The 26,757-nt window shown below is 52.8% G+C and overlaps 1 protein-coding gene across 1 annotated transcript; it reads right to left on the bottom strand.

Annotated features, from left to right (window-relative positions):
• Window positions 1-218: 218 nt before the first annotated feature.
• On the bottom strand, window positions 219-26,693 carry LOC105539547 (nucleolar protein 4-like). Its single transcript, XM_011979876.1, has 5 exons — window positions 26,602-26,693; window positions 18,400-18,555; window positions 11,588-11,699; window positions 1,811-1,920; window positions 219-377 (listed from the first exon to the last, which is right to left on the bottom strand). Exons 2-5 carry the CDS (start codon window positions 18,469-18,471, stop codon window positions 219-221), a joined length of 453 nt encoding a protein of 150 aa, XP_011835266.1. The 5' UTR covers window positions 18,472-18,555; window positions 26,602-26,693.
• Window positions 26,694-26,757: the final 64 nt, after the last annotated feature.

The following is a 26,757-nucleotide window of genomic DNA, read 5'->3' as shown; positions in this document are numbered from 1 at the left end:
GTTTCTGCTAATCCTATTTCTGTGAGCCTGGCTCACAGAACAGAGCTCCATAAATATTTGTGGAATGACTGAATCCTCGTTAAAGCACCTAACCCGTAGTCTTAACTCCCCTCCTTCCATTGACGCAAGTGAAGATACAGTAAGGATTTTTAACCAAATCAAATATCTGATTCTTTAGTAAGAGATCACAACTTGCACGACACTGACCACTACTGGTTCTAGGGGTGACCTGAATTTAGTGCCATTCTGTAGGAAACAAAACCCGAGGGCTGTGCGCCCCGCTGTTTGTGCGGTTCTGTGCTCCATTCTTCCTGGGCACCGATGAGCACGGTGATGACTGTGTTTACGAAGCCAGGCGCCGGTGACAGTGAGGATGGCTACAGGAAAGAAAGGCCACAGATTGCTCTTCAGCAGCAGTCAGAGGAGACCTAACGCAGAGGCCGAACAGTGGTGCTGGGATTCTATAACCAACAACAAAAGTGACACCTCATTACCGACACTCCTGCAGCCCAAACTACTTTGCCTTTGTGCATTGGAAACCCAGCCCAAGTCCATTTTCCCCACTGGAATTATTTGTGATGATGTGAAGTTTCTTGGAGATGCAACCATCCCAGAACAGGTACACTCAGATGAGAAGACACGGGAGACACAGTTCTAGCAAACAGTTCTACCGCTCAGAGCAAAGCCTATGTCACACAGCCTCTAGGGTCTAGGCACAGTGTGGGGACAGGAGGGCTGGCCGCCCCACTGTATTTCCTCTCGAAAGGAATACACAGCTCTGGAGGTTCAAGCCACCCGGCTGAAGTCCTCATACTGGGTATCACACCAGAGATGCCACCTGCACGTGCCCTGCTACATCACCATGGATCTGACCGAGGAGCCACACCCCCTCGGAGCACGCATGCTGGGGTTGTCAAGGAGACCAGCGCACAGGACAGCTGCACCCAGGGCTGGAAGTCAGACTCAAGTTCTGCCCCATCTTTCAATGGGAGAGAAAGAATCCAGTCCCCTGCTAGGGCCACAAGGACATGATGGGTTTGGATGTCACAAGAGACGAGAACACTCCAAGCCGAAGGCAAGAAGTGATTACCCTGGTTTTAGGCAGTGGCGGGGGAGTGGAGGTGGAGAGGAACTCACCTAGTCCTTCTTTGAAAGACAGTCAGGCTACTTGCTTTGCAAAGGGTTAGGAGGTGGACTGTGTGGGAAGGCAGGCGAGAGGGAGTTTCTTTTCATAGCCTGTTTCCATGGTGTCTCATGGCCCTTGGCAAACCCCAGCTGGGGAGGCTTGGACGGCCAGGAGGCCCCAGGGCCACCCTCCAAGGACTATCCTCCTAGTCCATCTGGGCCCCAAGAGTGACAGAGGCCACAGGCAGGCAGCCACTCTCTCTTGCCTCCCTGGGGGAAGGTGGCCAGAGGCCAGCGATAAAGGGCAGAGCAGGGAGAGAACAACTCCAGGGGCTAGGGCTATGGCTTCCTCCCTTCCACGTCCCCTCCTCCCCCTCCTCCCGCGAGCCCACCCAAGGGGAAAGTTTTCTCTCTGAAGACCCGCAGGGCTGTCTGCACAGGAGACCCTCTCACGAGAAACACATTCTTGCCTGGACAGCCCAGATAACCAGATAAGGGCCTCTTTGATTTCCCATGTGTTTACACAAGCTGTGGCCCCAAGTCTTGGAAAGAATCAACCACTGCCAGGCAAGTCAGGACGCCTCCAGGTGGGGTGAGGGGACAGAGCTGCCAACGCCTCCAGGTGTGGTGAGGGGACCTGGCCACTGACATCTCCAGGTGGGGTGAGGGGACACGGCCGCCTTACCTGCTCCTGGGAATTCATCACTCGAAGCTTCATCTGCTTCAGGTAGGTGGAGGTGAGGGGCATGTTGTAATCGATAATCCCAGAGACCAGTGGAGATGGAGGCTCGTTTTCTGGCAGAAAGAACAAAAGGAAAGCCCTTTCAGTCTGTCAGTCTGTGCTGCAGGCCTGTCACCCACAGGGAGCATTTAACAGAGCCCGTGGAAGAGGAAGCCACCTTGGAGGAGAAGGGACAGGTCAGAGGTTGCAGACTCTGTGGCTCACCCGCATCTGGCCCAGAGATGTGGACTGTGTGGTGTCAAAAATATTTTATTTATTAGATGCCAGTGTTTTAGAGATTTCATATGTTAAAAAACAATGAGGCCAGGCACGGTGGCTCATGCCTGTAATTCTAGCACTTTGGGAGGCCGAGGCAGGAGGATTGCTTGAGCCCCAGGAAGGGCCACAGGCCCCAGGAGTTCAAGACCAGCCTGGGCAACACAGGGAGATCTCATCTCTACAATAATAAAACAAATTAGCCAGATGGGTGGTGTGTGCCTGTAGTCCTAGCGACCTAGGAGGCTGAGGTGGGAGGATCGCTTGAGCCCAGGTGGTCAAGGCTGCAGTCTGCAGCGAGCTGTGATGGCACCACCGCACTCCAGCCTCAGCAGCAGAGTGAGACTCTGTCTCTAAAAAACAAACAAAAAAACCCCAACAAACCCACCCCCTCAACACACACACTCGTATTTATATGAATTTTTGGCTTCTTTGAAGAGCATAAGGTCTGGCCACATGAGGCCCCCACTCCCGAAGGCAAGCAACCACTGCCGCTTCAGCAGCCACTTCTTTTAGGCACGGTATGTGGCTCCCATTTTGCCACAGTCCCCACCACTCCTTATAGTATTGCACAGCTTTGCTCATTTGCAAGTATCAATTATGATACTTGCCAGACCCTTGAAGGCATCTGTGTTTCCAACCATTGTCTAAGTCAGTTCTCTTCCAGGTGAACATATGCCACTCTCACCCCACCCAATCCTGCCACCCCACAGCATCCCCCAAAAACATCCTCAGGTGCCATATGGCTCCCAGGTCTGAGTCAGGCCTTCAGTAGCCCCCAAATTCTGGTTCCTCCTTCATCATATGCAGAGGAACAGTCTCCTCCCATTTATTCCTTTGTTGTCCTGAAGATCAAAGTGATGCATGTTCTTTTTGCAGAGAATTCGCAAAGTGCCGAGAGATGTAAAGAAAAAATTTAAAAACCGTAATTGCACCACGCAGCTTGGCATATGCTTCTGTTTATTTTTTCCCTGTGATTTTTCTTTTTTACACATGATCTCATAACGCATACAGAGAATTCCAGTCTGCTTTTAAAAAGTTTTTTTTTCTTAACATTTTGTCATAGGTATTTTCCCCAACATCAAGAATCTTATTTTGCTTTGTAAGTAGAATTTTTATGGCCATGTAATAGTTTACCATAATTTGCTTAAGTTACTACGTAATGATTGGCTTTTTAGGTTGTTTCCCATTGGGGCTCTAACAGCACTGCAGGGGACATCCTTGTGCATAAATATTGCTCCGTATTTCTGATCTTATTTCTTGCCTTTTTGGAACAGATTACAAGAAATTAAAAGGTAGGGACATAATTTGATAACCATTAAAATCTCTGGCCAAGCTGCTGTAGGAATTGTTTCAATTATTTGTTATCTGGCCTCCTCCTCCTTCTTCCAAGGACTTCAGGCCAGATTCATTTTGCCCCAGGCCTTTAATCAGAAGGTGCCCCTGGTGCCTAGTCCCACTGATGAGTTGGGATTTCCGTGGCATGAGGAAAAGTGGGAGCAACTTCTAGACCAAGCGCCCTCTACCATCACAAGGAGGCCCAGGAGACAGGCTGCAGGGTGACAGGGCGGAGGTCCGGGAGGTCCAGAGGATATCCAGGGGTGACTTATACTACCTGCCCCTCCAGAGCCATAGCCCAAAAGGGTCCCTGCAACCTTGAAAATGCGATACCAAGGGCAAGAAGCCAGACATAAAACGACAACCACTGTATGATTCCACTTACACGAAATATCTAGAATAGGCAAATTCAAAGAGACAGAAAGTAACTCGGGGTTACTGGGGGCTGGAGGCTGAGGGAATGGGACGTTATTGCTTAATGGGTACAGAGTTTCTGTTTGGGGTGATGAAAAGGTTTTGGAAATAGGTAGTGGTGATGATTGCTCAACAGTGTGAATATAATATCTTTAAAACGGAACAATTAAGCCGGGCACAGTGGCTCACGCATGTAATCCCAGCACTTTGGGAGGCAGAGGCAGGAGGACTGTTTGACCCCAGGAGTTCAAGGCCAGCCTGGGCAACACAGTGAGTCCCTCGTCTCTACTAAAAGGTAAAAAAATGTTAGCTGGGTGTGGTGGTGCATGCCTGAAGTCCCAGCTACTTGGGAGGCTGAGGTGGGAGGATCACCTGAGCGCAGGATATTGAGGTACCACTGCATTCCAGCCTGGGTGAGAGAGACCCTGTCTCAAAAAAAAAAAAAAAAAAAAAAATATATATATATATGAAAAGCAAGTTTTTATGCTTTAAGTATTTTACCATAATTTAAAAAGAAAAAAGTCTGCAAACAAGGGGTGAAGCTACCCAAAGAGGACAAGGGAAGTTCCTGCTTGGCAAGGATAGGAACAGCCCTGCAGAAAAGGTGGGGACCCAGAATAGCTGGGGCCTAGAGGATGGAGGTCCGCTTTGACACTGTGTACTTCTGGTGACTTTACAGATTGAATAACATTTTGAATCAAGTTTTACAGAAATGCAGAACTTAGTTTTGCTCTTTAAAGCTACCCTGTCACACACAGAATGTTTCATTCTTTGTTGAGGAAGAAATAGATGTTGGCTGGGTGTGGTGGATCACACCTGTAATCCCAGCACTTAGGCTGAGGCAGGCGGATCACCTGAGGTCAGGAGTTTGAGACCAGTCTGACCAACATGGTAAAACCCCGCTCTATGGCCAGGCACGGTGGCTCACGCCTGTAATCCCAGCACTTTGGGAGGCCAAGGCGGGTGGATCACCTCAGGTCGGGAGTTCGAGACCAGCCTGACCAACATGGAGAAACCCCATCTCTACTAAAACTGCAAATAAAATTAGCCGGGTGTGGCGGCGCATGCCTGTAATCCCAGCTACTCAGAAGGCTGAGTCAGCAGAAGCGCTTGGACCCGGGAGGCGGGGATTGCAGTGAGGCAAGATGGTCCCACCTTACTCCAGCCTAGGCAACAGAGCAAGACTCCATCTCAAAACAAAACAAAACAAAACCCACGCTCTACTAAAACTGCAAAAATTAGCTGGGCATGGTGGCACGTGCCTGTAATCCCAGCTACTTGGGAGGCTGAGGCAGGAGAACCACTTGAACCCGGGAGGTGGAGGTTGCAGTGAGCCAAGATTGCGCCATTGCACTCCAGCCTGGCAACAGAGCGAGACTCTGTCCCAAGGAAAAAAAAAAAGAAAAAGTAAATGTCACTAATGAAATGGCTAAGAAACTGGCCTGACAGGGACCACCCCCTCCTCCTCCCTTTTTTAAGAGAGACTTCCGCTTGGTTGGGTGGCAGGGATCCTCCGCACCGGTCGACGCGGTGGCAAACTCAAATGGGTTTCCACCCCACCATCAACCTAGATTTGACTTTCTTAACCTCAGTGGGGTTTTGAGCCCTAGCCCCATACATTGACCAGGCCGGATGCGATATGTCAGGCAGACAGTCTAGTGATGACATTGAGACAGTATCACTCAGAAGAGCCGTGGGTCCTGTTTTCAAAGGTGGATGTTCGGACTGAGAATTCTGCCATTTCTGTTTCCTCTAAGAGGAGGCTGTCTGGTGAGAAACTGTTAAGCATCACGGTGAATGTGAAGGGTGCCCATCACTCTCGTGGCCCCGGTCGGCCCTTCGTTGGGTGTTGCAGGGATTCTCTAGGTTTGGGAGGCATGGAGGCGGGCAGCTGTGTTCTTTCATTGATGGTCGCCCCTGTCCTGACTGCAGTGTCATGCTGCTCATGAGAAAGTATCTTTAATAAAGCTAGTGACAGGGTAGCTTAGGAAAAATAAAACAGTGGCCAGGACAGTACCCTTGGGAGGCGGGACAAGAGGTCTTTCTTGGCCTGTACCTGCCCCAGCATCTCCAGAGATGAGAAACCACTTCCGGTGCCTGCAGGTGAGCCAAGAGAGCTCAGAAGAGGAAGGCAGGATGCCCTGGTCTTGGGGAAGCTGGAACATCCCAAGCAGACCCCTAAACCTATCGGAGAACACCTAACATTGCTGTAAGGTGAAATGCTGGATTTTGCCGTTCCAGAATGAGAGTTCTGTGAGGACCTCAGCGGGGAGGGGAGGGACATTCTAGGTGAGGAAATGAGCCATGGAGCCACGGGTGGGAGGTCAGAGCTCAACCACACCATGGTGAGGAGAAAGACAGGCAAGCTTTTCAGCAGTGAGGAGCCCCAGGTGTTCTGGACTCAGTAAGTGGGTGCACACTGAGAGGATGGGCTTAGCGGGAAAGAGAGACGGAGCAGGGGCCAGTGGGAACCGCAGAGTCAGATGCTCACCAGAGAGAAAAATGCCAGGATGGGGGACGAGCTCAGGTGGAAACGTGAACAAGGAAGAAGTGGGTTCCTTGGGCTCCGCTGAGACAGGCTGCCCCCCTCTCTGCCCCATGATCACCACGGGGTGCCACACTCGAGCCTCCACAAATGACCTGACGGTGTGGCACTGCTGGACTCTGTTGCCATGGAGAAGAGTGAGCTAGGAGCTAGCAAGGGTCACGGAGCCTAAATCATCCAGCAGGTTGCTGGCAAGAGAAGCACAGGAAGTGCCCAGAGAGATGTTTCAAAATCTCTTTGCCAAGAAAAATGGAAACCAGCCCAGGCACTAGACCTAGTTTTATGCAATCTCGAGAATAATCAATGATGTGGGTGCTTGGGCCAAGCCAAGTTGTCCGCTGGCCTGTGCAGCTGGGCGCCAATGGCACTCATCAACCAATGCAAACTTCAACCGCAGGAGTGACCCTCGTTTCCTCGCGGGAACACCAGGTGGTGATTCTCACAAGCTTTCACCTACAGCACGAAGAACTCTCGGTCCAGAGACAGGTATGAAAGATCTTCCAGGCAGGGGTGGGCACTGAAGGACGTGTGCACGATGGGGGCCTGGCACAGAGAGGCCGTGAGACCAGCCAGCCTCAGGGGGTTCAAATTTGGAAACAGAGATCCCAGGCCTGAGGCCAGTTCAAAAGTCGGCAAAAAAACTCCTTCCTGGGGAAGTAAATCAATGAATGGGCAAGTCTTCACGGAGTGCTGACATGCGTGCATTCGGGGCGGGGAACGTGAGGAAACTGTGTGCAGGGCAGTCCCCGGGCTCAGGAAATAAGGGTGAAGGATGAGCAGGGTGGGACAGATGTGAGGCCATCAGGGTCACTGGAGGAAGAGCTGAGAGGGCCCCGGAGTAGCTCAAGGAAGCTTCATGGAGAGGATCTGAATGGGACTCATGATCTATTGCTCAGCTGACAGCTCCTGAGCACCTGCTTAGGGCTCCATACACACCCTCTGGTTAGAGGCTCCCAGGAACCTTGTGAGGTGGGTGCTCGTAGTAATACCCTGACTTTACAGATGAGGCAACAGCACACAGAGGAGTTATGCAACCTTCCCACAGTCCCACAGCAAATGAGTGTGAGAGCCGGGAGAGGCCAGGCCGGCAAGGAGGAGCCAGGCATGGAGGCCTTGGAAACCATGCAGAGGAGTCTGGGCCTGGTTGCGAAGGGGCGGAGACCCAAGTGGACAACCTGCCTGCTGAGGAAGAGTCGGCATTGCTGTCCATTGGCTACTCCCAGTTTGCAACCATGCAACAATATTTTGTCACATCAAAGAAAACAAAGACATGCCTCCAAAGGTCCCTTTCCCCAAGAGCTGGGCTGGTCTGAAGTCACACCCAGTTTGCATGCTCTGTCCTCAACTCCTCAGGGACTGGTGGAAGAGTAGTGTGGAGTCAGGAGGCCCTGGAATTTCCCGTCCTCAGACTTCCTGATCCTCTGCCACCTCCTTTGTTTATGCTCCTGGCACTGGGGGAGGGCACGGGGCTGTCCAGGCCCCCCCACTCTGCTGGGGAGAGACCGCTGAGCAAAGAAGGCCACTCTACTTCCTTTGTTTCTTTTTAACATGAGGCCAGGAAGTCAGGCATTCTCCCAGTAGCCCTCAAAGAGCCTCCATCCTGTCCCCTGTCCCCACTCCCTCCCACCTTCCTGGGGCAGGAACACTGGGCCTGTCTCTGGGGCTGGTGCAGGCTCTGCTTTCCCAGCAGCTGGAGAGGGAGAAGGGAGGGCTGGCAATGCAGGGGTTCCTGGGAGATAGCAGGATATAGCTGCATCCAGAGGCCAGCATGGTGGGCAGAGATAGGACCTGCAGGCTTTCAGTGGGGGCAGGAGGCGGGGAACCTGGGGACGGTCCAGGAGGCGAGTGCCTCTGGCCACTTAGCAGACAGTGGAGCCTTTCAGACTCTAAACTCTCCACTGGCAGCTTCCAGAAACCAAGCCCTTCCCTTCTAACCCTGTTCAGGGTGTGGACCCAGCGTGCTCGCCTGGCAGGACTGGGGGCCACATCTGACCCCACCTGGGTAGAGGCAGACCTTGTGTCTCTGTGGGGCCACCTGGACGTTGGCAGCCTCGTGTCTGGGCACCACAGGCCACGACACGGGCTGGAGGCAGGAGGCAGGGTGATGCTCCCCAGGCACCCGCTGCATCCCAGGTGCCCGCCACAACAGGCTCACCCTCACCACCCTGAAAGGATGGCATTTCTTCCACTTTGCTGATGAGAAAATGCAGTTTCCTGCCTGCACTTCTATCTCCTGGGAGAGCCTGGATGAATGATTTCACCTCAACGCCTCTCTGTGCCTCAATTTCCTCACCTGTAAGCCAGGACTAACACCTCATAGGATACTCGTAACTGTCATGATCAGGAGCTGCTCAGAGAGGTTCCCTGTCCTGCCGAGGGACACGTAGTGGGGAACAGGGCTGCACATCAGACCTGCCTGACTCCAAGGCCATGCCCTTCCACCCGCCACTTCCCCGGGCTCCTGCTCCCTCAGCGTCTTCTCCTCGCCCTGCAAAGGGAAGCTCCGCTACCTGGGACAGAGGTGGCATTCTGCCTGAGGATGGGGGAGGATGGGTGAGAATGGGCATGGTGCTCATCTTCTGTCTGGCCTGAAGCAAGCCCCAGGAAAGATAGGCTTTAGCAGCGAGCCCACAGCGCTGGTTTATATTCTAGATGGCTCCTGGCCTGTGTGCTCCCTCCCTCCCTGGCCTCTTTCCCCTCCCTGGGGGTGGGGCGTGGTGGTGGCAGCCAGTGAGGAGAGGAAGCAGGCCACTGCTGTGCTCTGCGTTGCCCTCCTGGCCACACAGAAGCCCGCAGATGAGGCGTGCAGCCTGTAGCATGGGGAGACCCAGCAGCCGTCAGTGAGGAGTGCAGGGGGAGCTGAGGAACGCCCTCCACACTGCAGTGGGATGCGTGGCAGGGGAGGGGAGTGGATGGCGCCTCAGACACCCCAGAGCAGCCCACAAACGGAGCCCCTCTTGGCTTCACCTCTGTTCCTCCAGGCAAGCAATTCTGTGTCTGACTCCGCCAGTTGCTATGGAAACAACAAGGACAGGAACGGGAGGGGACAGGCGGATGGGTGGGCAGGAACCAGGCAGCCACCACTAGGACACATACCCCTGGTCCCTGTGGCCTAGACCCCAGCAGGGTGGAGAGAGCGGCAGGGAAAGCCCTCCAGCCCATCTGCAGGTACCAAATGCTGTCTTGGCCCAAGGGTTGCAGCCGCTGCCTGGCCAGGGGCAGGCCACGTGGGTAGCAGCATTCAAGATCACTGGCTCAGGCATGCATCGTGGGAGTGTCCCGCGTTATCACAGGAACCACAATAGCCACAGCTCTGTCTTCCTGTACCAATGCCAAGTACAGGGACTAACTCACATCTTGGCAGCCTTCTGATTAACCCCATTTCACAGATGAGGGAACTGAGGCTCAGAAAGATGAAGTCTCTTGCCCAGGACACACAGTAGCTGAATGGCTGTGTGGCCCTGAAGCCCTGTTCTTAACATGGGAACCAGCATTTATGAGGGATTAACTACATCCATTCCTGCCCCTCGTGCTTTGAAGTTGGCCCATGTGCCTGATGAAACAGCCGTGCCCTGATGGCTCCCAAGGGCATGGGAGCCTCTGGATTTGGTGAGTCAGCTGCTGTCAGAAGCCATTCACGTGTGTCAGGGACAACGAACACGGGCAGAAAGCCCCGCTTGACGCCCATGCTCCTGATTCTTTGTTGTCTGTTCAGGCTTTGCTGTGGATTTTTCCTTCCCCAGATTCAATGGATGCTACTTGAGTGCCGCCTGGATAAACGGCGCACCCTTCATTCGAGTCTATCTCCATCCTCGGGCAAAACACCCACTGACTTCAGCACCTTCCAAAGGCCCAATGCCCAGGAGCTGGCACAATGCACCAGGCAGTCCTGGAAACCCTGATAAATCGCCCACCTGGGCACCATTTCTCAGGGCAGCGTTATAATTGTACCAGCCAAATGTGCTGGGCCGTCTCACAGTGCCAAAGCCACCTGCAAACAGATGGGCCCCCAGATTTACTGGAAGCCTCTGGGATGTTCAGTTTGAGGGGGTGTGGGGGTACTGAAGCGAGGTCCTTGCTAGTCTCACTGGGCAGGACAGAGCTGGAAGGCATGGACGTCGGTCCAAGGGACCAACTTTGGTGGTCATGAGTGCTCTGGGCATTTTATTGTATTTATTTTTTGAGATGGGGTCTTGCTCTGTCATCCAGGCTGGAGTGCAGTGGCATGATCATGGCTCACTGCAGCTTCCACCTCCCGGGCTCTAGCAATCACTCCACCTCAGCCTCCCAAACTGCTGAGATTACAAGCATGAGCCACTGTGCCCAGCCTGCCCTGGACATTTTAAATTCTCACCAGTCGGCCGGATGCCGTGGCTCACACCTGTAATCCCAGCGCTTTGGGAGGCCGAGGCAGGCGGATCACGAGGTCAGGAGATTGAGACTATCCTGGCTAACACAGTGAAACCCTGTCTCTACTACAAATACAAAAAAAAATTAGCTGGGCATGGTGGCGGGCACCTGTAGTCCCAGCTACCTGGGAGGCTGAGGCAGGAGAATGGTGTGAACCTGGGAGGCGGAGCTTGCAGTGAGCCGAGATCGCGCCACTGCACTCCAGCCCGGGTGACAGAGTGAGACTCTGTCTCAAAAAAAAAAAAATTCTCATCAGCCCCCCATGGGTTTACTGGTCAAAGGGCACATGGGTGAGCAGAGGGTGGAAACAAGCACCAGGGAAGACATATCATTAGCAGGTATGTGGGTGGGAGGACGCATGCACATGTCTCAGGGAGTGTACAGGCCAGACCACGGCTCGTGCACGGAGAAGCAGTGGGAGGCATGGATGGAACTTTGCGAACAGGGTAGGCTGGCCATTCCCAGCTGGAATCTGGCTGTGAGGAGAGGGGCTGTCCTGGGCCTCGCGAGGCAGGGGAAACATGTTGTTTGCCTTTTTGTTTCGTATGGTTGGTTTTTAAGTGAAACTTGAGATTTAAAAAAAGTTAAACAAAACAAAACGAGGCTCTTTGGGCAGCACCACGGACCCATACTGGCCTCTGGGGCTAGCAATAACAGCTGCTGGACACTTTTCTGTGTCAGCAAAAGCTGGCATCTTCAGGGACAGTCTACTCTCAGCCGGCCCCCGCCCTAGCCCTCCAGCACGCCACCCCCACTACCTTTGGGTTCCAGGCCATTGGAGTTAAAGTGCATCCTCTTCTGACACTCTGTACAGCTCATCAGGAACCGGGTCACAGCCTCTCTCGGGAGGAAGGCATAGGTCTCTGCGATCTGGAGGAGACAAGAGCTTCACTTGTTATATGGATCCGTGGGGAGGCGACTTGGCCATGAGGTCACCAAGGTCTGAGCTTTGGTGGCAAGCGCTTTGGCTCTTGCAAGGAAAGTCAGGGATTTCAGGAGCAAGGGGCAGGTGTCCTGGATTCTCAGCTGTGGAAATGAGATAGTACTTTTGTGGAAAACCATTTGTTTTAAAAATCTCAATAAAGGAGGTTAAAAATTGAAAAAGCAAAGCCTTTAAACATTATCCAGTCTTTAACCTATATCCTAATAAGTAACATTCCTCAGAACATTTTATTGCTGCTATGAAAAAAATGGGCTTATAAACATTACTCTAGCATAGGGTGAGCAGTTCCCCTCTTAGAGATGGATAGACTGAGACCCACAGATAAATTCACTGCCCTGGACCCATATACAGAACCAAAGGTCCTACAAACAATCTCCTGTGATCACTCACAGGTCAAGAACCTTCTTAGGGAGAGCTGTCAAGGGCTAGTACCAGGCACCAGACTTTTCAAACTAGATAGGCACTGCAGGACCCCCATGTTCCAGGCAACTATGGCTCAGAGAAGTGAGCCGACTCCCCAAGGTCACATGGCACTTTCAAGGTAGTGCCAGACTAAACCCCATGCTCCAGGTGACACCACTCCACAGTTGTCTCCAGAGGGCCTTCCCTAGTTAAGGAGGAGGACAGGGATGCAGGGGGCTGGGGGAGAGACACACAGAAGGGAGGGAACATGAAAAAAGGCCTGGGTGGGGGAGTGGGGAAGAAGTGGCTGTGGGCCCAGGTGTCCAGCCCTTTCCTCTTGCTCTGGGTTTTGGAAAAGCCACTGACCCTGATTTAGCTGTCTGGTGGGGCCAAACAGTCCCTTCAGTCCCAGGTTCCCTGGTTTTCCATGTGCTTCCTGGAGCCTGGGTCCTCCCGCTTCTCTCCACTAAGGGGCAGCATCACCCAAGCGTTCCGCTGTCCTCGCCGCAGCCCACAGCCCGGCTGGGAAAGTTGGCCAAGGGTGAGGGGCTGCTCTGGGCTGCGCTGAGCCCCGCCTTCCCCCAGCAACTGCAGGGGTTTGCTCCTTTGGAAATGCAAGAATGTCCTTCTCCATCTCTGCGATGGCTGGAGGGTAGAGATGGGCTAGGGCAGGGCTGGGGAGTGGAGTTGTGGGGGATGCAGAAGGCCTGGGGTGTCCCAGGCTGTGGCTGGGCCGTTGGAGGACCAGCTCAGGCACGGCTTCCAGCTCAGCCCACTGGCAGAGTCCAGGGGCCACTCTTGCCAGCTGCAAATGCGAAGTTAATTTTGGTGACACAATTGTTATTTCTCAGCTGATTTGATGCTCTGCGGAGCAGGCAGGCTCCTTGATGAGTTATCTCCCTTCCAAATTCCCTGTCTGATTGCCTTCCTCTGGAGGTCAGGGACAAGGGCAAACCCCAGTGTCTCTGACTGGAGCAGCGGATGGGAGGGCAACATCAGGGATGCAGCTGGTCCTTGTCAGGTGTCAAAGCCAAGGGATGGGGCTTTTCTGCCATGCACACAGAAAGCTTCATCCCCAGCCCAGGGCTGCCTGGAAGTCTGGGGGCATGTTGCTCTCAGGCCTGCTGGGTCTGGAGGGAGATGCCTGGCTGAAGGGTGGCAGCTGCAGGAGCAAGCGTGCAGGAGGGAAGGGCGTGTGCTAGGCCGAGCAGAGGGCTGTAACTGACTTGGGCCGACAGATGCCCCTCGGCTACCCTGAGACGTGGCACCCTAGGTCAGGCCTCAGGAGAGCTCAGTAGAGGGCCCGGGAGAAGGGTTGCACAGTCAGCTGGAAGAAGAGGGTCAGGTCCCTACCATGAGGGCAGCCCTACTGAGTTACCCGGAGCTTGCCTGCTCACCTGCCAATGGGCAGAGAAATATTTTTTAAAGGGCTCAGGGGGTCCTCCCGGCCTGGCTGCTCTGCTGAGGGCTGCACACAGGATGGGCAGGGCCCTTCTTGCTGTCTGGCCTGCGGAGAGCATAGGAATGGCTCCCTCTCCAGGGGTAGAGTGGTGGCCACATTTATCCTGGCCTTGGCAGGGACTCCAGCAGTGTGCGAAGGCTGGCTGGCGTGCCACAGGGATGAGGACTGCTGAGCACACACCTTCTGGCCCTGGGTCCCACAGACGGGTGGAAGGGGAGGATAGAAGGCTGACAGGTGAGAAGTCCTTGGAACTGCCTGAGGGCCAGGGAGGGAAGCCCTGCCCTGCAAGGCAAGGTGGGATTGTCTGCAAGCCTGGCTTAGAGCTCCCTGGGGAGTCCAGAAAGCAGAGTCCAGCCCAGCTCTGCACCGCAGTAGGGACCCACATAGAGGATAACAAACCCTCTCCCTGCAACCTTCAGCAGGCATCTTATTCATCTTCCCGGCTTGCCTGGGACCAGAAATGGGACCTCCATTTCTGATTGAATGCATGGATGCCCAAGGCCACAGGACCACAGAATGAGTCGAAACCAGGAGGACAATCCTAGCAGATGCTCTACTTAATAGGATGGTGGTTTTCAGATGGTTTTAGAGCTGCAGACCCTGTTCTAGAAATAGACTCATACACTGAAGCCCAAAACATGAAACAGATAAAGACAGAGCTGCTGTGTCTAAGGAGGGGAAGTTCCAGGACCCTTGTCCCTGCCCAGCTGCCCTCCGCTGCCCTGGGCTGCCTGCTGCCTTGCTCCCCAGGCCTCCTGCCTAGACATTGAGTCCCGTATGTGAATTTGCCTTTTACATTTTTCCTGGTGGTAAAAAACAGGGACTTCACTGGCAGAGAGAGCAGGAGCTATTTGCAGAGTCGCTGACTTGCAAGGCCCCATTTCACTCCCCAACTCAGAGGCCGACAAAGACAGATGAGACCAATTGGGGGGATTTGCACCACTTTACAAGATCCTCCTTCTGCCCTGCGGGTGGATTAGCACGTAGTGGGCCTGGAGCAGCTGCTGACCACATCTGGCCCCAACTCCAAAGTGGCCTGGGCAGTTAGATCCGGACTGTGGAACCCGATCTGACCTACCAGCACCCTGGGAGGGAGAAAGGAAGCAAAAGGGCTTGTTCTGACCCAGATGGGTGCAGAAATCAGAAAAGCAGGAAGACCCCTTGGAAAAAGGACTGGCCCTCTGTGTGAGTTCAGGAAACTCTGTAGGACCAGCTGGAACCTTCCTCAAACCCTGGTGCTGGCGAGATCTCCGAGATCCTCTGGACCTCAGGTCACACGAGAAGCTAAGTGAGACAGGGACTTCCTGCTCAAAATGGGAATCCCTGTATTATCCATTGCACATGGCCATCTAATTCCAGCTCGAATACCGCCAGTTTCAGAAAGCTCATTGGCCGCCCTATCTGATCCATGGCTGGACAGCAGTAGATGCAAAAAAGCTCTTTTCCCCACCAAATAACGTGCCTCCTTTAGTGCACTGAACAAGTCTGCCGCCACCCTGCCAGTCCTGACTTCTATAGTATCCCAGGCCTGGAAAAATCCAGAGGGGCCCTGTGCCCTAGAGACTGTCAGGCAGTCCGAGGATTCAGCTTTGGCAAAACACAGAGATAGATCCAAAAAGTCCTTGGCCAGGCTGTGCCCCTCTACAGCCATCAGCAGGGGTTTCCTTGGGGGCTCTTTCTACAGGCATGGATGGGTGGGGGCCTTGAGTTTGCAAAGTGGGGCTGAAGAGCTAGGTTTGCATCGAGGAAAATGGGAGCAGATGAAGAGGGGCACAATGGCATCCAGGCACCACCTCCTGCCCCCAAAAAAGGAAAAGGGTGGCATGAGAAGGGTGACAGATGGGGAGGAGAAGGGGAAAAGGAGAGAAGGCATGCAGGGGAGGAGGGAGGTGTGCCAGCCCCCTCGGCCTCACACCCACTGCAGGAGGGCCCTGGCCTGCTCAGCTCAGCCTTGGCCCTGCTGCTGAAATTCCAGCTCTGTGCGCAGCCCAGCTGGCTCAGTGCCAGTCATGTGCCAGCTCCAGGCTGGGCAGCGGGAAGTGGGGCACGCGGCAGGCATATGGACGAGAAGCCAGGAAGTGCAGAGCAAAGGGCTGGATGTCCGCTTGGCCCAGGGATGCAAGTGCTGGCAGAACCAGCCCAGCCCTGCTCTCCCCACAGCATGGAGGCCGCAGACCCCTTCCTTCCTAAACCGCCCAAAGAGTGCCTGTAGGTGAGGCTTGATGCTGGGCACCAAAGGGGCCAGGGAAATCACATGATCCAGCTGGCTCCAGCCCATCCGTCTGGACAACAGCAAGTCGTGCAGCTTACTAGCTGACCACAGGAGGGGTGCAGAGAGGCAGGATGTGTGGTGGTCAGGGCACAGGCTCTGGGGTGGGTGGCCCAGCGCTGAATGTCAGCTGACCGACCTCAGGTAGATTATGTGTTTCTCTGAGCCTCAGTTTTCTCATCTTAAAATGGAGGTAACAACAGCACCTGCTTCATACATGCAACCTTCATACATGTATAGGAAGTGCTGGTGTAGAGCACATGCTGACTGCTCGGCACAACGGTGAATTTTTTTTAATTTAACCTTTTTTTTTTTTTTTTTTGAGACAGGGTCTTGCTCTGTCACCCAGGCTGGAGTGCAGTGGTGCAATCACAGCTCACTGCAGCCTCAAGCAATCCTCCTGCCTCAGCTTCCCAAGTAGCTAGGACTATAGGCATATACCACTGGGCCTGGATTTTTTAATGTATTTTTTATTGTTATTTTTGGAAACAGAGTCTCACTCTGTCACCCTGGCTGGAGTGCAGTGGCATGATCTCAGCTCACTACAACCTCTGTTTGCTGGGTTCAAATGATTCTCATGCCTCAGCCTCCTGAGTAGCTGCGATTATAGGCATGCGCCACCACGCCCAGCTAATTTTTGTATTTTTAGTAGAGGTAGGGTTTTGCTATGTTGGCCAGGCTGGTCTCACACTCCTGGCTTCAAGTTATCTGCCTATCTCAGCCTCCCAAAGTGCTGGGATTACAGGCATGAGCCACCGCGCCTAGCCCCAATTTTTTTGTTTGTTTGTTTGTTTTAAGAGAAGGGGTCTTGCTATGTTGCCCAGGTTGGTCTTGAACTTCCAGCCTCAAGCAATCCTCCCATCTCAACCTCCCAAAGTGCTGGGATTATAGGTGTGAACTACTGTGCCCCACCCACAATGGTAAACTTAATGCTGAGAAAATGTGGTCTTCTCAGTGCCAAGGGGCCCATGTCGGCCCCAGCCTGGGTGCCTCTTCCTTCTTCTATGGCCCTCTGGTGGAAATACCCTCAGAACTCCCTTCCCACAAGCCACTTCCCAGAGCACACAGACTGAGAAGCAGGAGGGGAGGGGAGACCATCACCACCTCCTGCTTCCCTGGGCAGATACCTCACCTCTCTGAGGCCCTTGGCACATGGGTCAATCCTTAAAATCCATTTAGGGCAAAAGCCATTTTCTGAGGACAAAGACTAACAGGATGGTTGCATTAAAAACAAAAACAAAAACAAACAAACAAAAAAGACCATAAGGGGAAATTATAGACTTATACAGCCACCTCCATGTAGTCCAAAGCTATTTATACAAAGAACTTGGGGTGGGGAGTTTCACATCTGCCTTGGGTGGGGAAGCCCAGACACAGAAGGGCACATTTCTAGAAGCTCCAGAGAAAGTCAGCATGGAGGACACCAGCTGATTGCAACTCAGCTGCCATCTGACCTTGGACAGGTGACCCAAATCTCCAGGTCTCAGTTTCCTTAACTGTGAAATGTGTCCTCAGTGCCTTGGTCACAGGACTGCCACAAGGCTTGAATGGGCACGAAGGACTTGGCTTTACTGGCCTCCCTGGGCACTGGACAAATGGTTCAGAGCTGTGCATGAGCCGTGGATAGGCTCACATGTGGGTCAGCAGGGGATGGATCAGAACACAGGCAGGCCCCTCTGCAGGGTGAGGAGGGGCCTCTGGTTTGACCAGTCCCATCTATTTCCACCTCTCCCGCATTTGTGACGCTCCCTGCCCCTAGGTTGCCTTCTCTGTCCTTATGCCTCCCCAAAGCATAGAATGCCAGCACAGGTGCCACCTTCTCCACACAGCCCCCCAGGCTCATCTGCATCTGGCAGTGCCTTTGCTAAATGCCCCTGAGCCTGGGTTCTTTCTCTCTCAAAGCGAGCCTTGGAGACACTTCTGCTTCTCATGTATCTTGTTTTTGCTCTCAGCCTCCCCACCCCAAATCCAATTGTGATCTCCTGGAGGGTGGGGAGCAGGTCCTTCGACTTCCCCTGGGAAACTCCCAGTCCTGACTTCACAGGATGAGCTCACACATAGGAAGAGCTCAGGACAGGCCTGGCATGCGGTAAATGCCATGCCATGGAGGCATTTGTTCCTCTGTTCATTATCTGCCCCCAGCACCCCAGCCCCAGAACAGGCTGCAGGGGGCTGGGGGGGCGGTGTCAGGTAGGAGCAAGTGAAGCAGAAATGGGGAAGAGGAGGGCACCTCCTGCCCTCATCCCTCTCCTTCCCTCCCTCTCACCCCCTTCAACCTGCTTTTCCTTTGTGCTCAGACCACAGATCCCCTCCCTTCGCCCTGTGAGCCATCTCTGGCTGCCGTGCCCTTGCCCTGTGCCCCCCTAGATCCCGAAAGGCCGTTTCATCACGCCTCAGCTCCCTGCCCCGCCCCCCCAGCCCAACATGTGCAGAGCCCATGGCCTCCTGCCAAGGCCTGGGGCTGCCAGTGGAGGCAAAGAGACAGAAATCTCACCGCTCGGTAGGTTTTCTTCTGCCCAGCGTGCTTGGGGGCTTTGCCTGGCTCTGCTGAGCTCTCCACATGCATCGAGTAGATGATGTCAAAGAAATCTTCCACCACAGCGACCCGCTTCAGAGAGATGCCCTCAGGCTCCGACAGGCCATCTGCCCCCTGCGACAGGGTGGACAAGCTGTGTTAGTGTCAGGGATGATGGCGGGGTGAGAACTGGGCCCTGAGGCCGGGGCAATGGGTCAGGACTCAGGACGGGCAATGCCTCTGACAGTGGGTCTTGGGGTGGGGAGGGGAGGGAGCCTGCCGAGGGGGCTCCCTGGAGGGGGGACGCCAGAGTCAGGGTGGCTGCAGCTATGAAATCTACCAGCGACAATGGGCAGAGAACGGCGACAACGAAAACACAAATTAAAAAACCAAGAGGCTCCATGTTCACAATTTCAGACAGATTGTGCCAGACTCGGGCGGGGAGCTCTTGAATCACACGCTGTGCCAAGACCATCCTGGAAGTCTCTGGGGAGGGGGGAGTGCTAAATAGATGCGGCCCCATCAGAAGCTCGCCAATTAGCAGTAACCTTTCACTGCGGGCCTGGGCTGGGGTCCCGGGGGAACCGCTCCGATCACCTGGGTGACTCCTGCCTCCGCCCTGGCCTTTCTGAAAAGCTTTTCGCGGCTGCCTGCCCTCCCCACTCCAGCAGCTGAGCGCCAGCAACTGCACCCGGGCTCTTTGTGTGTGGAGATGTACAGAATAACAGGCACGAGGCCACGAGGAGGTGGCAGGGCCATGTGAACGGGGTGGCCATGGGCCCCGAGCCTCTTATCAGGCTGGCATGAGTGGTGTCAGCTGGCCCGACAAGGTGCACCAGGAGCAAGACGGGTCCTTCAATAGCAAACAGCTGCGGGGCTGACGCCTGTCCTCCCCTCCAGCAGGAAAGGGGCTGCAGGGAAACCACAGGGCAGGAGGCTGGGGGCGAGGCCAGGGCCCGGAAGGGAACAGACTGCTGGGGAACTGCTCCGCGCAGGCAGTCCCCGCAAGCGAGGTACGCAGACCCAGGGACACTAGACTGTCAGCCGCCAGCTCCTTAAGGGGAGTCTTTGGGGATGTCAGGGGGCTTTGAAGATCAAGAACAAGCCGCATGGAGGGAATCTGGGGAGAAAGGAAGCAGGCTTTTCTCCAAAAGTGCCAAAGACACATCTCCAAGAGAATTCTTCCCCAAAGGACCCCAACTCAAGGATGTGAGCAACAAGAGGAAGTGGGCTTCGCCTACTCCTCAGCTGTCTCTCCAGCACTTAAATCAGTTCCTGACACATAGTAGGTAGTCAGTAAATAATGACTGGATGACTGAGTGGTTCTAAGTGGCAGCTGGGCAGGGTCACTTGGACACACTCTGCCCTGGTTTGAATACGGCCCCATCATGGAAGTGGCCCTGTGACCCCAAGCACTTACTGTGCTTCGAGCCTCAGTCCCTTTATCTGTAAAATGGGGATAACAGAAGCCCCTTTCCCATGAGCTACTGCGGGGAAGAACTGAGATGTGCATGCAGCACTTAGCACTGAGCCTGGCGTACAGGGATTGCTAGATAAATATTGTTATTAAGAAGTGCTTTGCAGTTCGCCATGTTTCCCCCAGGTATGAGAGAGCTGAACACCGGGGCAACACTGGGAGGTTGTTAGGGTCAGGACCTGCCTGAGGTGCGGTGGCTGGTGGGTGGCAGAGATGGCTTCAGACCTCGGACTTTGTAGTCCAAGGAGAATACAGGCCACACTGGCAGGGGACGCTCGCTCACAACAGGTTCTGGCAAAGATAGGTCTTGGTTTCACCCAGTAGCTTTCCCGACACACCACGATGGGCGAACAGCAGTGTTTCTTCACCAGCAGCCCATCCAAGAGCAGAAAGCAGATGGGGGGCAAAGGGCATCTGGGATGTAGGGTCCCGAGCCCCACAGCTAGTGGTCAGTGTCCCTAAGTGGTGATGCTGGGAGGTGACCTCACTGGCCCCAACCAGGCCCTCTTGCCAATGGCTTCCTTCCTGGTCAGAACCCATTTCAATGGGACGTCTCAGATAGTGCATATCTCTCTTTGCGTGTACAGGAGAAGCCACTTGCTGGTCCGGCTTCCTCGCTGTGAGATTGTGGGCAAACCCTTCAACCTCCCCAAGCTTCACTTATGAGATGAGCTGTGAAGTTCCATGACTTCTCTCTTCTTAACCTCTCTCGGGAATCAATTTTACCTCTTTTGGGGGATATCCCACCCCCTCTGACATCTCAGGCCATCTGTACGGGCTGAACAACGACTAACTTGCTCACTATTGACCCATAAATGCCCAGCATTACGGGGCCCTTCAAATACTGCCATGACAGGTTGAGATGGGACAAATATTATGATAGGTCAGTTAGACTTTTAAAAAAATTTTACTCAGCAAAGATCTGGATTTGGGATGTACAGTTACAAGACACTTCTAACCAGAGGTTCACATAGGTAAAAATAAATAAAATGAACCTTAAGAATGAATATAGCTGGGTTTCTATTTGTTGATCTGGGCAGTAGTTATAGAAGTGTGTTCAACTTATTAAGTCATTAAATCTTAACATTTGGCCGGGCACAGTGGCTCACACCTGTAATCCCAACACTTTGGGAGGTCCAGGCAGCTGGATCACCTGAGGTCGGGAGTTTGAGACCAGCCTGACCAACATGGAGAAACCCCGTCTCTACTAAAACTACAAAATTAACCGGGCGTGGTGGCACATTCCTGTAATCCCAGCTACTCAGGAGGCTGAGGCAGGAGAATCGCTTGAACCCAGGAGGCAGACGTTGCGGTGAGCTGAGATTGCGCCATTGTACTCTAGCCTGGGCAATAAGAGCGAAACTCCGTCTCAAAAAAACCAAAAACCTTAACATTTACAATCTGTGTATTTCTGTATATGTGATAAACTTTAATTTAAAAAACAGTTTTTAAAAAGAATATCATGGGATAGTTCCACTGAATTTTTAAATTCAGGTAAAATACATATACAGAATGCACCATCTTTACCATTTTTAAGTATACAGTGAAGTCCGCCACATTTGGATCAGGATCACCTGAATCCAGAGGCATAGCTCTGGAGGCTTAGCTGCTTAAAGGCCAGTAGGCCTCCCTGTTCAAAATTGTTTCAGACCAGAACACAGATATTTCTGGAAAAGGAAGGAGATAAAATTTTGTGGGAAGGAATGGAGAAAGAAGGCAATCTGATGAGGAGACAATATTTTATGTAGATGAGATAGAAATTTCCCCCTAACCAGCTTGGGGGCCTTGGGTGGGTCACTTTATTTCTATACCTCTTTTTTTTTTTTTTTTTTTTTTTGAAACAGAGTCTCGCTCTGTCAAATAGGCTGGAGTGCAGTGGTGCAATCTCTGCTCACTGCAACCTCTGCCTCCTCGGTTCAAGCGATTCCCCTGCCTCGACCTCCCAAGTAGCTGGGATTAAAGGTGCCCACCACCATGTCTGGCTAATTTTTGTATTTTTAGTAGAGACGGGGTTTCGTCATGTTGGCCAGGCTGGTCTGCAACTCCTGACCTCAGGTGATCCGTCCACCTCAGCCTCCCAAAGTGCTGGGATTACAGGTGTGAGCCACTGTGACCGGCCTATTTCTATACCTCTTGAAAGTCAGTTTCTGCACCTGTAAAATGGGCCTAAAAAGTACTAGTTGGATATTCAAGGATCAAGCATGTATGTCAGGCATCCAGCACATACAGACTTGGTTAATGTTCATCTCTTTCCTTGGACCTCCCAAGTCTGGACATTTTGTGTTTAGGAATCTCTTCTTATCTCCGGTCCCTCTAACGCATCCAGAGGGGACCCATGACAAAATGGGTCCCCCTCAGTAACACCCACCATCAGAAGAGATGCACAGTCTTATTTAATTCCTAAATAATATGCTAAGGCTCCCACAAACTTGGAATAAGCTTTCCAAAAGTCAAAGTGTAATTGACCAATCCAGATAAAAAAGCAAAACATACTGTCCCATATGGCCCCTGTCTCTATCCCAGCTTCCCACCTGCATTCTTAGGCCAACTCGTAAACAACAGCTTTGCACCTGGTCTGATGTGACTATAAAATTAATCCCAGCAAAATTCTTCAGGGAAGCAGTTTTCAGTACTTCCTTCTTTAAAAATTGATCACTTTCTCTCTTGATGTTCAAATTTGGGTCCTGTAATCCAACTATCTCTACAGCAAAGATTTACATAGGAAAGGAGAGGGCCTGGAGCGACCAGAACTCAAACCACACAAGGGCTGCAGAGCCACACCTTGAACTGTCCTCTGGTGAGCTGGAGCCACCTGGATTCCATGTGTGCTACACCCTAGGGGAAGAACGCCAGGATGTCTGCGTGGCCTTCAAGGAGAACCCTGAGAAGACAGCAACAAAGGGATCCGACAGTAGTCACGTGCCACAGACATCTCTGCTATCCCTCGCATCCATGGAGGTAATAACCTTCATGCTAAAGGCTGCAGGAGAGGCAGGCCTGGCCTGGCTAAGGATCCAGACAGTGCTGCAAGGGAAGAGCTGCTAATAAAGGGAGCAGAAAGCACCTTCCCTGTAGCCTTGGGAAGCCCCTGCCGTCCGCCTTCTGCCTGGTACCCAAATTAGCTTCATCTAATCCATTGCCCTAAGCAAACTGGGCAGTGGATTGACAAAGGAAGTTCACTTCATCTATAGGCTGGATCAAGAAGGGACCTGGAGTCTCCTGACTATCCCAGCTTCCTGGAAACACTCAGCAGGAGTAATGGAATGGAACCCTGCAGCACCCCATGGGAAAAACCACGAAAACACAGTCACTGGTGCAGGATCAACCTCTGGAGCCTTCCTGCATGGAGAAGAACATTGCTATGGTAACACACGCCATCCTTTCGAACCATCCAACCCCCAAACAGCCTGCCAGAGCCAGGCCAACAGAATCAGACATGGCAATAGTTTTAAAAATGTATGGAGAAGCTGGGCATGGTGACACATGCCTGTAGTCTCAGCTACTCAGGATGCTAAGGTGGGAAGATCACTTGAGCCCAGGGGTTTGAGTCTAGCCTGGGCAACACAGCAAGACCCATCTCTAAAACAAAAATAAAAACAAAAAAAAAAAACTACACATTTACGGAGCTACATTCTTGGATATCACCAACTCCCTTAAAACCAGCCTATTTGGGTTCTAAACAAAAAGCTAGATGGCAAGTCGCTGACAAAATCACCAAATGTCTACTTAAATACTGCTGATATTTCAAAATATTACAGCAGTGGTCCTTAGACCAGCAGCATTGGCATCACCAGAGAACTTGTTAGAAATGCACATTTTCAGGTTCCACCTTAAACCTACCAAATCTGATGCTCTGGGGGTTTTAACAGGCACCCCAGATGATTCTGATGCAAGACAGATTTTGAGAATTGCTGATTAGAATGTCTCCATGATTGAAACAGGGAGGTAACTGTAGGAAAACAGGCATTGGCTCATTAAATATAGACATGCTCTGTGCTTCCTGGCCTAATATATTAATATTTTCATTTCCAATGAAGGCCAATTTTCCTAATGGTGAGAACAAAAGAATCTTATTGGGCAACATTAGTATAAACTCAAGACATCTGCCCAGAGACTTAATGTGGATTATGGATAGAAAGAGCAGGAACGCCCCGCATCCTGACATCAGATTTTTAAGTCCTCCCTGGCAAAGTTAATTAATACTTAAGCAGGGCATCCCTTGGCAGGTCCTTTCTGGCTTCCTCGGTTTCCTCAGATGGATCTGAATGCTCAGCACGAGAAGATTGCTAAGTCCCAGGCTGCAGACCTAAGGGGGGACCGGCATGTCTTACCGTGGCATTAGACAGGCTCCTGCCGGGGCGACCTCAGGGAGCTCGTGAATCAGACTGAATCTTGCCTGTCTCCCCATATGAGCCAATTAAATGGATCCCTGCCCTTGATGGTGAAGTGAAGTCCAGTTGCTAATGGATTGCCGTTCTGTCATCTCCATTAGAACTTCGAAGTCACTTGCTGGTATGGATAAGTTACATACTTATCAAGGTGGGATCACAGTTTTAGGCCACCAGGGTGCCATTTAGTGTGCCACCATCACTATATTAGTAGAGTGTGCCTTCCAGCAACGTCGAGGCCATGGTTGAGAGGATGCAGCTAAATAGCGGAGATATTTCTCAACTGGGTTTCTGCTACGGTAGAAGAAGAAACCACAGAGAAAGGCCTTAGGATATGCCTTTTGGAGCATTTCAGATCTCGCTCTTGACAAGGCATAAAAATCAACGAGACTGTTATTGGAGGAGAAAGTCAGCCAGTAGAGCCCACCCCAAAGGAAGCAAATCTTCGGCTACCACTTGTGTGGGAGCCCAGGACTTCAGGAGGCTGACTGCACAGGCAAATGTGAGGATGCTGCTCCATCCCATCCAGGCCATCAAAGTGGCCGAGATCAGAGACAAAAGTTACCCTGCCTATTAATTACTAGCATGCTCTTCCCAACTTTTGCAACCATGCCATTCCTCCTGCCCCCAAACCCAGCTTCAATCAATTCAGTCAGGGCTGGGTGCAATGGCTCACGCCTGTAATCCCAGCACTTTGGGAGACAGAGGTGGGAGGATCCCTTGAGCTCAAGAGTTCAAGACCAGCCTGGGCAATATGGCGACCCCCTCCCCCCACCCTCCGCCGCCAGGAGGACTCTACAAAAAACTACAAAAAACCTATTCGGGTGTGGTGGCATTCAACTGTCGTCCCAGGTACTCAGGAAGCTGAGGTGGGAGGATCACTTGAGCCTGGGGAGGTATAGGCTGCAGTGAGTCACAACCATACCACTAAACTCCAGCCTGGGTGACACAGTGAGACCCCATCTCAAAAAAAAAAAAAAAAAAAAAAAGTCAGCCAGAACCAGAGTTTTGGAAGCTTCTAGGGGGATTCCTGCAAACTCTCATTTCAGCTCCTGGTGGGGCTGAAAAAAGAACCAAGGGGGAGGAGTCAGTCTCCTGCAAAGGGGCCCCAGAGGGAAAGGAAGGAGGTGGAGAGGAAATTAAAAACCACACTAAACTAAGAGAACAAAAAGAGAAGAAAACCAGAATGAAGACCATCACCCAAACACCCAGAATTCCTCTCTTGAGCATCCCCAAGAGAAGCTGTCATAATTTGTAAAGGGCAATCAGGTGATTGAAGAGAGGGTATTGCTTCACTGGGACAAAGGCAGTATTTTAATTTCTCTTGGTTCTGAATACTACCTACTGGGGACTGGAAACTGAAAAAAAATCCTCCAAAATAGGAATTTACCGCAGAATTTTAGGACCCAAAGTTCCATTGAGCTTCGTAGACCTGGATGGGGCACAGGGATGTGACCACACTCTCCCCATAAATAAATAAATACATAAACAAGGCGCTGAGGACTCAATATAGCACCTGCCTCTTCTCCACCCTTGTGCACAATCTCCAACTGTTAGCGCGTAGCCGCCGCTGCCACCACCACCACCGAGTCGCACCTGCCATCTGGAACAGGCCTCACATATTCCAAGACCTCCTTTCTGCTTCGCTGAACCTCCATCTTCTTTCAAATCACGCCGGGGACCAAAACGCACACCCCAGGCCACAGAGAAAGGTGCCTGGGACCAGCCCCTCAAACGACAGCGCTACATTTGAGGATGCCATCTCCTCCAAGCAGCTCTGAGTCTTTTTTCTTTTTCTTTTGGGTTTTGTTAACTCTGGGATGTCTGGAATGGGTGTGGAGGAAGGAATGGGAAGAGAAAGGGGCACAGTGGGCCACAGTGCCCCCAGTTAGAAGGAGAGGGGCTGGGGAAAGGCAGATCCGAATGAAAATGACTTGTGAGGGCTAGAGAGAGGGGCACTGTCCAGCATCCCCGGCCGGCCGGACAGGACAGGGTCTGAGCCTGGCTGCAGGACTCTGGCCTGGCGGGGACAGGGAGGGGGGCCACAGGGGGTGCTCGAGAGGTGAAGTCACAGGCCTAAGGACAACCCAGCCCCCACCCCAGGCAAGGGGCTGTCCTGCCTGGGCCTCAGTTTCCTCCTGTGTGAGGTGACACCATAGGCATAACGCTTTCGCCACCTCATAGGAAGTATGTGGGAACCCAAATGATGCACAAACAGCACCTGCCCTAGAAGACACCCAGTAAAGAGCTCTGTCAGCTACTCTGGAGACCCGCCTCCCAGAGCACCGCAGCCTAGGACAGGGAATCGGGAGTCACCGAGGCGGGTGTCCTAGGCAAAAGGAGGTAGCCCTGAGTCAGCCAGGCCCCGCGGGCGGGTCCCTCTCGGGCCGAGGAGGCGGCCCAGGAGCGCTAACGAGTGGAGAGCCCCAGGTGCGGGCCCCACCCAGGGCCGGGGGAAGAGGTGGGGCTGGA

This window comes from Mandrillus leucophaeus, unplaced genomic scaffold, assembly GCF_000951045.1.
Source record: "Mandrillus leucophaeus isolate KB7577 unplaced genomic scaffold, Mleu.le_1.0 Scaffold206, whole genome shotgun sequence".
NCBI classification, from domain to species: Eukaryota; Metazoa; Chordata; class Mammalia; order Primates; family Cercopithecidae; genus Mandrillus; species Mandrillus leucophaeus.
The sequence above is the reverse complement of the archived record's forward strand: the minus strand, read 5'-3'. Positions and strand labels throughout refer to the sequence as shown.